Source organism: Lynx canadensis, chromosome B3 (genome assembly GCF_007474595.2).
Source record: "Lynx canadensis isolate LIC74 chromosome B3, mLynCan4.pri.v2, whole genome shotgun sequence".
Lineage (NCBI taxonomy): Eukaryota > Metazoa > Chordata > Mammalia > Carnivora > Felidae > Lynx > Lynx canadensis.
Window position 1 is genome coordinate 41,415,562 of NC_044308.2, and position 14,364 is coordinate 41,429,925.

The 14,364-nt window shown below is 37.7% G+C and overlaps 1 protein-coding gene across 2 annotated transcripts in view; it reads right to left on the reverse strand.

The window, feature by feature from the left end:
* Positions 1-14,364, reverse strand: part of APH1B (aph-1 homolog B, gamma-secretase subunit) — a 79,080-nt gene that overhangs the window by 57,867 nt on the left and 6,849 nt on the right. For both annotated transcript variants that reach the window (XM_030317987.1, XM_030317986.1), the window contains exons 3-4: positions 13,811-13,881; positions 11,831-11,953 (exon numbers count right to left, since the gene is read on the reverse strand). In XM_030317987.1, coding sequence (XP_030173847.1) covers positions 11,831-11,953; positions 13,811-13,881 — 194 coding nt within the window. The remainder of the gene's footprint in view (positions 1-11,830; positions 11,954-13,810; positions 13,882-14,364) is intronic.

Sequence of the window (14,364 nt, forward strand, 5' to 3'; positions counted from 1 at the left end):
ATGAGATCATGACCTGAGCCTAAATCAAGAGTCAGACGCTTAACTGACTGAGCCACTTAGGCATCCCAAAATTTACCTTTAAGTGTTTGCTCCAAACCAGCTCTCAAACCATTCGTTCCTAATGCTATATATAAAGCAAAACTAAGCACAAAAGAACTTGGTTGGATATTTAAATGAAAGTTGGAGATAAGATGTATAGTTGGCCAAAAGAACTTGGATGGAGATTTAAATGAAAGTTGGAGGTAAGATGTATAGCTGGACTGGATGTGAGTTATAAGAAAAAAGGAAAAATTGTGCCAAGAAAGGAATTGTGCCAAGGTTTTTGCCTGAGCAAGAGGAAGGATGGAAGGGCATCAATTGAAACGAGGAAGACTTCTTAAGAACATCACTTTAAAGATGTTGTTGCACTGTTTTCTGTCCTCCAGAATTACTGATGAGAAGTCAGATTTTCAAATCATTGTTCCATTCAATGTAAGAAGAAAAAAATCCCCTAAAGATGGAAAATCAACATCTGAAACTGGGAATTCAATCTCAAGATTGATATATTCAAGTAAAGGGGCACCTGGGTGGCTCAGTCTAAGCATCTGACTTCGGTTCAGGTCATGATCTCGCCATTTCTGAGTTCAAGCCCCGTATCAGGGTCTGTGCTGACAGCTCAGAGCCTGGAGCCTGTTTCAGATTCTGTGTCTCCCTCTCCCTCTCTGTACCTGCCCACTCACACTCGCTCACTCTCTCTCGTTCAAAAATAGAAAACATTAAAAAATTGAAAAAAATATTCAAGTAAATATTCAAAGTTAATATTTGAGTAAACCTTTGTAAATCAAAATCTTTGTATATCAAAATATATTTTGATATTTTGATGAAATAAAATATATCTTCTTTGGTGAAGAACTGCGAATAATGAAAAAGCTGATAAAATCAAATAGATCTATCCCTTAAAATAAACCTCAAGGTTGATTAATTCCTTAAAAAAGAACCACAAAGATTTCTAAACATTTATGCATAAAATACAAAAAGTCTGGTTCCAGGAAATTTGGCTAAGACTTGCTCCAGTAATAGCACTCAGAGTACTGAGGAAAACCTCAGAGTACACCAGTGAAACATATTACAATATGAATGATTTCCCCAGAAATGATGCAATGCAGCAGCCCTGATGTGAACATTCTAGTTCTCTTTACAAGAACCATGGAGAGGCAGGGGAGCAAACTGGCACCACTGATCCCAGCAGTGAAGAGCATCCTTGGTGACGAGAAGTAGGCACAGAACAGATCAGCAAATGCCAGGACTCCCAGAACATGCTCCCAACACAGCAACGGAGCTCACAGGATCACGCTGAGGTGACTGAGAAAGGCCAGACTGGTCAATAAAGCTGGAAACAGGGTGGGTTTTTTTCTCCCCCTTTCAAACTTGTAAATAGTGAGGTAGTGGAAAAAATATATGTTCCTATGGGACTGAAGGAAAAAAAAGATACTATGTCAGATGATATTCCAAAAATGTTACTTTTATCCAGCGCAAGTCATCTGCAGAGTAACATCCTGCTCATCATTGCTATGAAAAAATTCTCTGGGAATTTCTCTAGGAAGAAAAAGAAACTAAACACAAAAACACCAAAAATTAAAGGCAGTAGTGGATGAAGAAAATAAGGACTTATTCACATGCAAAGAAGAAGAAACATGGCCTGAAGAAAAATGAGCAGCAGAAGCCAGTAGACTGCCTGAGCTGCATAGGGGTCAGCAGGGGCCAGCCACTCAGCCATGTGACAGAAAAGACATCAGTGTCTCAGAAAGTAGCCTGGAACATATCTGAAAGAGCCACCAAGTCTTAGAGCCACAGCCTGCGTCGTTCTTTCAGCCAAACTGTGAAGCAGCCTCCTGAGCTCCCTGTTTGCATACTGCCTAAAGACGGTTGTCGGTGCTCTGCATCCATGATAACGTATCACAAGCTGCTAGTCTCTAACAAGCCAAGGACATTCCAACAGTAGAGTTTCCCATTCTCTCTTACATGGACAGCTTGAAGGAAAGACTATTATGCTACTGATATAATGAAAACCTAACGAAAAAATGTATGTGATGACAACACTGATGACATATTACTGCATCATAAGCAGTGGCAGTCAGCTCTGATGATTTATTCTAAGAAATTAAGATTCCAATACTTTCAGAGAAGAGTAGGAATTGCAGATTAATCTCCATTGTTAAAAACTTTCTCTGTATCATTAATAGATGTTAATCTATTAGTCTACCACTTTGTAATTGAGATAATGTTGCTTACAAAGAGCTTTCATTTAAAAGTCTAAACACCTGGGGCATCTGGGTGGCTGAGTTGGTTAAGCGTCCGACTTCAGCTCAGGTCATGATCTCACAGTTTATGAGTTTGAGCCCCACATCGGGCTCTGTGCTGACGGCTCGGAGCCTGGAGCCTGCTTCAGATTTGTGTCTACCTCTCTCTGCTCCTCCCCTGTTCACGCTCTCTCTCTCTCTCTCTCAAAAATAAACAAACACTAACAAAAATAATAAAAGTCTAAACATGTAACAAACTGACATATTATAAGGATTATACTTAAAATATTATAGGAAAAAAAGGAAACTCACTGGGTTATAAGAGTCATGTTCATTGGTCTAAAGGTCTCACTGACTATGCTCTGGCTGATTAAGGTTGGGCTCAGCCGGGCAGCACTGCTACAGGCTGCTACAGCTGCATGCAAGTCTATGCGGGACACGTTCTCATGGCACATGACCAGAGTCCAAAGAGGCAGGCCCAACCATAAAGTGCTTTTTTGGCCTCTGACTTACCTTACATCCACAAATTAACCAACTCAAGTCACATTACTGTGTGTAACCTCAAGCGCAGAGAAGTACATCCTGGCCATGACAGGCCATGCAAGGATGTGGATGCGTAATTCTATAACGGGAATGACAAATTGGGACAAATATCGAATCTCCTGTGTTCCTCTTACTTTTATTTTCCTTCAGGCTCAACGTTCCTCTCCCTTCAATCAGTCCCCATTGGACACAGCTTCTAGGTCTTTCACCATACTCACAATGTTCTTCTGTACCAATTTTAGTTCTTTAGTATTCCTGTTAAATCACAATGCTCAGAACTGAACATGATGATCTGACCTGTGCTGATTTCTCCTAGTGAGTGGGTACAAAGTTTAAGACCTTACCTTGATAGGAGCACTGCCAAGAAAATATAAATGAAATGATTTGGGGAAGTTTTAAGAATAAAATATTAGATGCCCTTCTTACTGAGTACCAGTTAAAGACATTTTTCTTCTAAAGCAGGAGAGACAATTCAGAGTAATAAACCCAGATTCCACATAAATTAGAGAAATTATCCTCCAAATCCTGGTTTTTAATTTCAAGAACCAAATTCTCTACCCTGATAAGAACGACTTTTTCTACCTTTATGCCATTTTACAGTTTATTCAATTATTTACTCTCTAAATTAATTTCATTTAATTCATTACAACTCGGAGCTAGGCATCATTTTTGTTCTTCTTGAAATATGAGGAAATTTTGTTTGGGGGATGTGAGGGGGGAAGGGTGGTGATGGGTACTGAGGAGGGCACCTGTTGGGATGAGCACTGGGTGTTGTATGGAAACCAATTAGACAATAAATTTCATATTTAAAATAAATAAATAAATAAAAGCCAAATATAAAAGAAAAAAAAAGAAAGATAAGGAAATTGAGGGTTAGACAGAAGTCTAGTACTTCCTTTACCCAATGAACAATGTCTTTCTTACCTCCAGGACAGTAGGGAAAACCCTCCACCTGGTACCTTCTTCCCTGACAACCTCCTTCTTTTGCCTGCCTAGCTATTATTCATCTTTCAGTTTCTACTCAAATAGCACTTTCTCCATAAGCTGTGCCCAGCTTTCATTTTTTCCATCAATATTTGAGAAATAAAGGACTCCACAAGGTGCTGGTGTGAACAAAACAGATATAGTCCTTGCGCTTAAAAGGCTTTGCATCCAGCTGGAGAGAAAGACATAAATAACTACACACTTGACCACTTAATAACAACTGCAGAAAGTACTAAAAAGACAAACACAAGGTCAACTGAGCATGGGTCAGGGCTTGACTTTTGTGTGCTCATGGCTCTTCCTCATCATAACATTTATCACACTTTACTATAATCAGCTGTTTGTCTTCATCCCCCACTAAGAGTGGAAGGCACAGACACCAATTAAGCTGTATTTTCATAGCTTGGTATAACTTCTGTTTGATAAAAATACTTAATATTCCTGTGTGGAATGAGTGATTAAATGATCAAATGGACTTGCCCAAAATACTAAATTAATGAGCCAGAAAAAGACTTGAACTTAGGACTCCAATTTCCATATTTTTGCCTCTATACAGCATTACTAAGATGGTAATGACTCTAATAAAATTTAATGCTCACCTGCTACACAACTATAAATAAAACTAATTAACTTAGAAATACATATCATTTATAAACTATGCCTACTTGTAATACAAAAATTTATGTACAGACAGGTATTATACAGTGTATCTCTGACACTAACATAGTGACCCCACAGGCCCTATTCTGATTACTACTTAGGCATGTGTAACGACATATGTTAAACTAACATATAAACTTACAGATTTAACTAACAAATTAAAAACGAGGTCATGGCAGGGTGCCTGCGTGGCTCAGTCAGTTAAAAAACTGACTCTTGGTTTTGGCTCAGGTCATGATCTCACGTTCGTGGGACTGAGCTCCATGCTCAGCGCGGAGCCCGTTGGGGATTCTCTCTCTCCCTCTGTCTCTGCCCATCTCCCGCTCGCACATGTTCTCATTCTCTTTCAAAAATAAATAAACTTTAAAAAAATGAGCTTATGCCTAAATAAGTGGTTACGATAGCAATTATAAATAACATATACAACAAACACAAAAAATATGCAAATCTGAGGTTATTATTTTAAAATGCAATGAATTATCCCTAGGTATTTTATGCTTCTTGGCGCAATTGTGAATGGGATCAGTTTCTTTATTTGTCTTTCTGTTGCTTCATTATTAGTGTATAAGAATGCAACTGATTTCTGTACATTGACTTTGTATCCTGCGACTTTGCTAAATTCATGTATCAGTTCTAGCAGACTTCTGGTGGAGTCTATCTGGAAAACAGTGTGGAGGTTCCTCAGAAAATTAAAAATAGACCTACCCTATGACTCAGCAGTAGCACTGCTAGGAATTTACCCAAGGGATACAGGAGTACTGATGCACAGGGGCACTTGTACCCCAATGTTTATAGCAGCACTCTCAACAATAGCCAAATGATGGAAAGAGCCTAAGTGTCCATCAACTGATGAATGGATAAAGAAATTGTGGTTTATATACACAATGGAATACTATGTGGCAATGAGAAGGAATGAAATGTGGCCCCTTGTAGCAACATGGATGGAACTGGAAAGTGTTATTATGCTAAGTGAAATAAGCCATACAGAGAAAGACAGATACCATATGGTTTCACTCTTATGTGGATCCTGAGAAACTTAACAGAAACCCATGGGGGAGGGGAAGGAAAAAAAAAAAAGAGGTTAGAGTGGAAGAGAGCCAAAGCATAAGAGACTCTTAAAAACTGAGAACAAACTGAGGGTTGACGGGGGGTGGGAGGGAGGGGAGGGTGGGTGATGGGTATTGAGGAGGGCACCTTTTGGGATGAGCACTGGGTGTTGTATGGAAACCAATCTGACAATAAACTTCATATATTGAAAAAAAAATGCAATGAAAATGTCTTCAATGCATAATTCAGAGTTTATGTTCCAAATAATGATGCTATAACAAATAAGAAACTCTTGCATATAATAAAATGACAGCTGTTCTTTATTTCTATAGGTCATATTCACAGCATGGTCAACCTGCCATCCTAACAGCCAGAGACATTAAAATACTTTATTTTCTTTGGAATATTGCATTTTCTCTTGCATTTATAGAAACTGCAAATACAATCCCCAAACTGCTAGCACATCTTTCTTTCACTTTCTTCCAAAGGAATCATCTTCAGCTAGTCTTATGAAAGGGAATTAGCACCATCTAGCGAAAGAAGCTGGCAGAAAAAGAAACTCCATTAGGAGAATGCTATGTGAACCAAAAGAAAACTGCTTAGGTAGCAGTATAATAGGCCAATTTCAGAAAATACAGAAAAGCGTAGCAGTAATACTCCCTCCTGATTATGTTTTGTTCATTTATACTAGACTCTAACAGACTTTAGCTATTAACATTACATTTATTCTAAAAACCTAATGTTCATTATAATTCCTTTAAAAAACTGCCAGAAATGCTGTAATTATGGAATGCTTACGATGAAGAAAATTAGATTTGTTGGAGGTGCCTCTAAATAAGTCCAACCCATGAACTTGTAGCCAGATGTAATGGGCCCTGACTTAATCCCTGGAAAGAAGAGACCCTAGCAAGTCATACATGTTTGTATAAGGAAGATCAGTTTGGTGGCTGCCTGCATATAGGACAGATTCATATGAAATGTGTGCTGAGGAAAGACTAAGCAGTTGGGAGTTGATGGTAGTAATCTAGACAGGAGATACCAAGGCCTGGACTAAAATGAAGAACAAGAGTCTACTGGGTTTGGGGATCACTAAAATAGTCAGGATGACGAAATTACCTCAGCAGCTTGTTTTTATTTAAATTTCAGTTAACATACAGTGCAATCATAGCTTCAGGAGTAGAATTCAGGGATTCATCACTTACATACAACACCCAGTGCTCATCACAAGTGCCCTCCTTAGTACCCATCACCCATCTGGCCCATCTCCCACCCACCTCCCTCAGGCAACCCTCAGTTTGTTCTCTATTGTTAAGAGTCCCTTGTGGTTTGTTTCCCTCTCTCCTCTCTTTTCCTCCTTCCCATATGTTCATCTGTTTCGTTTATTAAATTCCACACATGAGTGAATTATATGGTATTTGTCTTTCTCTAACTTATTTCGCTTAGCACAATACATTCTAGCTCCACCCACATTGCTGCAAATGGCAAGATTTCATTCTTTTTGATGGCTGAGTAATATTCCTCTGTGTAAGGAAGGAATGTGGGCTCTCTCCATAGTTTGGCTACTGTTGTTAATGCTGCTATAACACTGGGGTGCATGTGCTACACTGAATCTGTATTTTTATATCCTTTGGGTAAATACCTAGTAGTGTGATTGCTGGATTGCAGGGTAGTTCTATTTTTAGTTTTTTGAGGAACCTCCATACCTGTGGCAGTTTTTAAAATTTGGGCATACCTTCCAATATCTGGTTCTACTGCTACCTTAAATTATATTAAAACAGTTATTCTTTTTTTTTTTTTTTTTTAGTCTCATTTTCCTTGCCAGAGGGTAAGATCCTTAAGGACAAAAATTCCTTTAGTATAAGATGTTAAATATTTTTTTAATGTTTATTTATTTTGAGGGGGGAGGGGCAGAAAGAGGAGAGAGAGAATCCCAAACAGGCTCTGTGCTGTCAATGCAAAGCCCAATACGTGGCTCATTCCATGAACCATGAGATCATGACCTGAGCTGAAACCAAGAATTCAACACTTAACCAACAGAGCCATCCAGGCACCCCATAAGATGTTAAATAATTTTTAATTAATAGAATGTGTTTATGGGGGACACTTATTTTAATGATATAACTTGTGGAGAAAAAAATACAATGGAATTTTCTTAAAACTATTTTTAAAAGATTCTTCTTGAACATTTAAGATAAATTTTATATTATGTACATTATCAACTCTAAATGTATGATCATGGCAGCATGACAATTTTTACCTGGTGGATGAAAAAGCAATTTGAAATGAGGTGGTCCTTTTATACTGTATCTTTGAATAAAAAGGTCAACTCATCTCAACAAGATACTAGGAAATCAAATTGAGTAGTACATTAAAAGATTTATTCACCACAATCAACTGGGATTTATTCCTGGGCTGCAAGGGTGGCTCAATATTTGCAAACCAATCAATGTGATACATCACATTAATAAAAGGATAAGAACCATATGATCTATCTTCTCAACAGATGCAGAAACAGCATGTGACAAAATATAGCATCCATTCTTGATAAAAACCCTCAACAAGGTAGGGATATACAGAACATATGTCAACATCATAAGGTCATATACAAAAAACCCACAGCTAATATCCTCAACGGGGAAAAACTGAGAGTTTTTCCTCTATGGTCCTGAATAAGACAGGGATGTCCACTTTCACCAACACTATTTAACAAAGTATTGGAAGTCTTAGCCTCAGCCAAAAGAAATGAAAGACATCCAAACTGGCAAGAAAGAAGCCAAACTTGCAGATGACTTCATACTCTGTAGAAATCCTGAAAGATCCTACCAAAAAACTGCTACAACTAATAAATGAATTCAGCAAAGTTGCAGATATAACATCCACGTACAGAAATCTGTTGCATTTCTATACACCAACAATAAAGCAGCAGAAAAAGATATCAAAGAAACAATCCCATTTGTAGTTGCACCAAAAACCATAAGATAACTAAGAATAAACTAACCAAAGAGGTAAAGGATCTGTACTCTGTAAACTATAGAACACTTATGAAAGAAAATGAAGAGAATACAAAGAAATGGAAAAACATTCCATGCTTATGGATCGGAAGAACAAACATTTTTAAAATGTCTATACTACCCCAAAGCAATCTACACATTAAATGCAATCCCTATCAAAATACCACAAGCATTTTTCACAGAGCTAGAGCAAATAATCCTAAAATTTGTATGGAACCACAAAGACCCTGAATAGCTAAAGTAATCCTGAAAAAGAAAAGCAAAGCTGGAGGCATCACGATTTTGGACTTCAAGCTATGCTACAAAGCTGTAGTCATCAAGACAGCATGGTACTGGCACAAAAACACACACACACAGATCAATGGAACAGAATAGAAAACCCAGAAATGGACCAAAACTATATGGGCAATTAATCTTCAACAAAGCAGGAAATAATATCCAATGGAGAAAAGACAGTCTCTTCAACAAATGATGTTGCAAAAACTAGACAGCAACATGAAGAATGAAACTGGACCAATTTCTTATACCATACACAAAAATTCAAAATGGATAAAAGACCTACATGTAAGACAGGAAACCATCAAAACCCTAGAGGAGAACACAGGCAGCAACCCCTCTGACCCACTTTTTATGAGACATGTCATCCGAGGCAAGGGAAACAAAAGCAAAAATGAACTATTGGGACCTCATAAGATAAAAAGCTTCTGCACAGCCAAGGAAACAATCAAAACTAAAAGGGAACCAACGCAATAGGAAAGGATAGATATTTGCAAATTACATATCTGATGAAGGGTTAGTATCCAAAATCTATAAAGAACTTATCAAACTCAATATTCAAAAAACAAATAATCCAGTTAAGAAATGGGCAGAAGACATGAATAGACATTTTTCCAAAGAAGGCAGCCAGATGGCTAAAAGACACATGAAAAGATGCTCAACATTACTCATCATCAGGGAAATACAAATCAAAACCATGATGATACCACCTCCCACTCGTGAGAATGGCTAAAATTAACAATACAAGAAACAACAGATATTGACGAGGATGTGGAGAAAGGGGAACGAACATTCCAGCACCATTGGTAGGAATGCAAACTGTTGCAGCCACTCTGGAAAACAGTGTGGAGGTTCCTCAAAAAATTAGCAATAGATCTACCTTATGACCCAGCAATAGCACTGCTAGGAATTTACCCAAGGGATACAGGAGTGCTGATGCATAGGGGCACTTGTACCCCAATGTTTATAGCAGCACTTTCAACAACAGCCAAATTATGGAAAGAGCCTAAATGTCCATCAACTGATGAATGGATAAAGAAATTGTGGTTTATATACATAATGGAATACTACTTGGCAATGAGAAAGAATGAAATACGGCCTTTTGTAGCAACATGGATGGAACTGGAGAGTGTGATGCTAAGTGAAATAAGTCACACAGAGAAAGACAGATACCATATGTTTTCACTCTTATGTGGATCCTGAGAAACTTGACAGAAGACCATGGGGGAGGGGAAGGAAAAAAAAAAAGTTAGAGAGGGAGAGAGCCAAACCATAAGAGACTCTTAAAAACTGAGAATAAACTAAGCGTTGATGGGGAGTGGGAGGGAAGGGAAAGTGGGTGATGGGCATTGAGGAGGGCACCTTTTGGGATGAGCACCGGGTGTTGTATGGAAACCAAGCTAACAATAAATTTCATAAAAAAAAAAAATTATGATTCAAAAGCACACATGCACCCCAATGTTCATAGCAGCGCTATCAACAACAGCCAAACTGTGTAAACAGGCCAAATGTTCATCGGCTGATAAATGGATAAAGAAAATGTGGTATGTATATACAATGGAATATAACTGAACCACCGGAAGGAATGAAATCTTGCCATTTGCAACAATATGGATGGAGCTAGAATGTATTATGCTTAGCAAAAAAAGAGAAGGACAATTAGCTCGCTCATATGTGGAATTTAAGAAAAAAACAGATGAACAAATGGAAGGGGGAAAAAGAAAAGAAAAAAGAGAGATGGGAACAAACCATAAGAGACTCTTAATGATAGAGAACAAATTGAGGGTTGATGGATGGAGGTGGGTGAGGGATGAGCTAGATGGGTGACTGGTACTAAGGAGGGCACTTGTTGTGATGAGCACTGGGTGTTGTATGTAAGTGGTGAATCACTGAACCAATACTGCACTTGGAACCAATACTGCACTTTATGTTAACTAACTGAAATTTAAAAAAAAATTTGAAAAGCAATAAAAAAAAAAAAGGTCAACTTCTCTACTATCATTTTTTCCTCTCAATTTCTTTTTTCAAAGAATGTCACATGATTTATTTTTAAATATTCAGAAGCAGGAAAACGATTAATTTCTTTTCAGATACACACATAAAGGTAAAACTTTCATGTTTTACCTTCAAAACAAAATACGTATATAAGTTAAAAAAAAAAAAAAAAAAAAACCCAAGCTTTCAAACCCGGTTAACCTAGGGAATTAATAACACAAAGTCAAGGCAATAGTTACCTGTGGGGAAGAAACAATGAAAAACAAGGGATTCTAAGGTCCTATTAGTGTTCTAGTTCTTAAGGAAAAGGGAAGATTTGTTGTTAATCTCTAAATGATACAGGTATGTTTAAATATACATTGTAGACGCATAAACATCACATTAAACAACCATTTTCCCCTCTCAATTTCAAAATCCAGTTATACTGCCTATCCCAAAAAGGGGCCAGGATGACTAATTAAAAACTAGTGCTTATACTGAAAATAAATACAAACTAATAAAAATCAAAAAGCATATATCCTATAAAAATTCACTTACAATATATCAACTACACAGCAACATTATTAGTAAAGAAAAATAAAAATAAATTTTATGTATGCTAAATTCCACCCTAAAATCCTAAATACCCTAACCAAATTTTTATTTTCCTAGGTCCTTTACTTCTTTTTTTTTAATGTTTGTTTATTTTTGAGAGAAAGAGAGAGCACACACACATGTGAGTGGAGGAGGGGCAAAGAGAGAGGGAGACACAGAATGTGAAGCAGGCTCCAGGCTCCTGTGCTATCAACACAGAGCCTGACGCAGGGCTTGAATCCACCAACTGTGAAATCATGATCTAAGCCAAAGTCAGACACTTAACTGACTGAGCCACCCAGGCGCCCCTCCTAGGTCCTTTCCTTCTGATGTCTAACAGTATTTTGCCTTTAAAAGGTATCACATAAATTTATATTCACTTGAATTCCTAAGCCAGGTAACTTTAATAAGGATGATCATTTAGACCAGAAGACTTGACATTCACAACTGGTAGGCACATACCTGAATTTAGGAAGAACTGAGGAGAGTCTCCATGAATGCCCACTGTGCCTGGTCCCAAGGAGTCAGAAAGGGTATTTACAAAGGAAAATACTCCACTCATGATTCCAAAACCCAAGCCAGAAACTAAAGAGAAAGAAACACACTGTTAGACCCTTTTTATGTTATGATTTCTCTTCAAATCAAATTTCCAAGGATTAGAGAATATTATTTTTAAAAAAATTTTTTTTTCAACGTTTTTTATTTATTTTTGGGACAGAGAGACAGAGCATGAACGGGGGAAGGGCAGAGAGAGAGGGAGACACAGAATCGGAAACAGGCTCCAGGCTCCGAGCCATCAGCCCAGAGCCTGACGCGGGGCTCGAACTCACGGACCGCGAGATCGTGACCTGGCTGAAGTCGGACGCTTAACCGACTGCGCCACCCAGGCGCCCCGAGAATATTATTTTTTAAAGGAGAAAAAGGACACATGCTATTGGAGAAGCTGTGGAGAAAGCTGGCTCAGAAAAGATGAGTGCTTGCCTAAATGATAAAAAGAGCAAGAATGGTGTAAAAGGAAGGGAAATAAACAGTGGAATGTAGCAGAGATATGAAAAGGAGAGAAAAAGATCTAGAAAGGCACAGAAACAATAGGCAAGACAGAGAAAGACACTATGTGAAGTTCTGGCTTTGGTTTAGGTTAACAGTCTGTAGAACTAATTCTCAACCTTGACCACACATTACAAATATCTGTACAACTTTTAAAATTGAACAGATCTCTTCCCTTTTCTCATCCCAATTCTGTTTAATTATTCCAGAGTGGGTTTTAAACATTAATATATTTTAATGCCTCCCCAGTAACACTAATGTGCAGCCAGGGTTGGGAACTGGGAGCTTAGGACAAGGGAATCAACACGGATAAACTATGTACAGATTCCTCCTAACTCTGCCTCCTACCATTCGTGGGAGGGGGAGGCTAAGGAAAGGTGGAGGTAGGTCTTTGAAGATGAAAAGGTCAAAAACTAAGAGGTCAGAATATTTTTTTTTTTTAATTTTTTTTTTTCAACGTTTTTATTTATTTTTGGGACAGAGAGAGACAGAGCATGAACGGGGGAGGGGCAGAGAGAGAGGGAGACACAGAATCGGAAACAGGCTCCAGGCTCTGAGCCATCAGCCCAGAGCCTGACGCGGGGCTCGAACTCACGGACCGCGAGATCGTGACCTGGCTGAAGTCGGACGCTTAACCGACTGCGCCACCCAGGCGCCCCGAGAGGTCAGAATATTGAGCTATCATTACTTTATCAATATCATTTTTAAAACGGGATGCCTGGAATGAAACAGTGTCTAGATTTGGTCTGCCAGGCATAGAGTAAGGGAGTTAATACTTCTCTTGTTTTGGTCAATGTTTCACATCTTAAAGTCTATAACTGTATTCATCTTTGCACACCTATATCATAATGTATATAGTCAGCTCTCCAAAAATTAATAAGGTAAAATTAAATAAAGCTAAATAAAATGAAAAAAAAAAAAAGTCTGAGGGTTCAAAACTGGAACTGATCTTGAGGGATGACTGGATTATAGAAAGTAATTCCTGGGTCAAACAAAGGTGATTCAACTTAGGGACCTAGATCCAGTCTTTAAAACATAATTCTGAAAGAAGACTATACAAGGGTATTAATTATTTAATATGAAAAGTCCTCCTACTATAGCCAAAGTCACGGTAACCATCCAGAGAAGAGAAACATCACTTAAAAACTGTTAGAGTGTATACATATTAGAAACCCAAGTTTCAAATCTAGTTAATATTTAATAGACACACAGATCACCTGTAATTATTTCTCTTTACATAATGGTCCTGAAAAGCTAGAAAAAGACACAATGTACACCAACAGGCCAAGGCAGTAATAAAATACTATTTAAAATCTACAAAGACATAAAAGTAAAAATGGCTCTTATGCCAGGTATGGTTTTTTCTCTTAATGACAACATGCAGTTCCAACTTACCATAGGCCAGCAATCGCATAGAGGGTGCTGTCTCATCTGGGTTTATACTCCTCAAACCCTCATTGGCTTTTCTAAAATAAAACCATACAGACAATTTTTTAAAAGGAAAATACTATATCAGGAAAATACACAAGATATTTCAAAATCTAGACGCTTATTGAGGTTTCTAATCAGGTTATACTCTAAATCTAAAATCCATTTAAACGAAACCCAGAAAATTTTCAATTAACTTAAATCAATCGAAATTTACAACCAACATTTTGCCTTTTATCTGACTTTCATGTAGAAGAGAAAAAAATAAGAAAAATGTAAGTAAACAAGCCATCAAGGATTGGGTTTACTAAGAAAAAAAGTATGGTTCTACTTTCTGAGCTCAGTAAATATTTAATTCAATATCCTATGGCATCTATCACTCTGAATTGTTTTCTCTTTCAAAAGTACTATATCTTCAATCCCAGTTTAGTGGTACTTTATACTATCTCCTGCCTGGGTTATAGTTATGTTGCTACCCTCCCTTCTACCTTCCACTTCATAGGACCTAAATTATACTCATC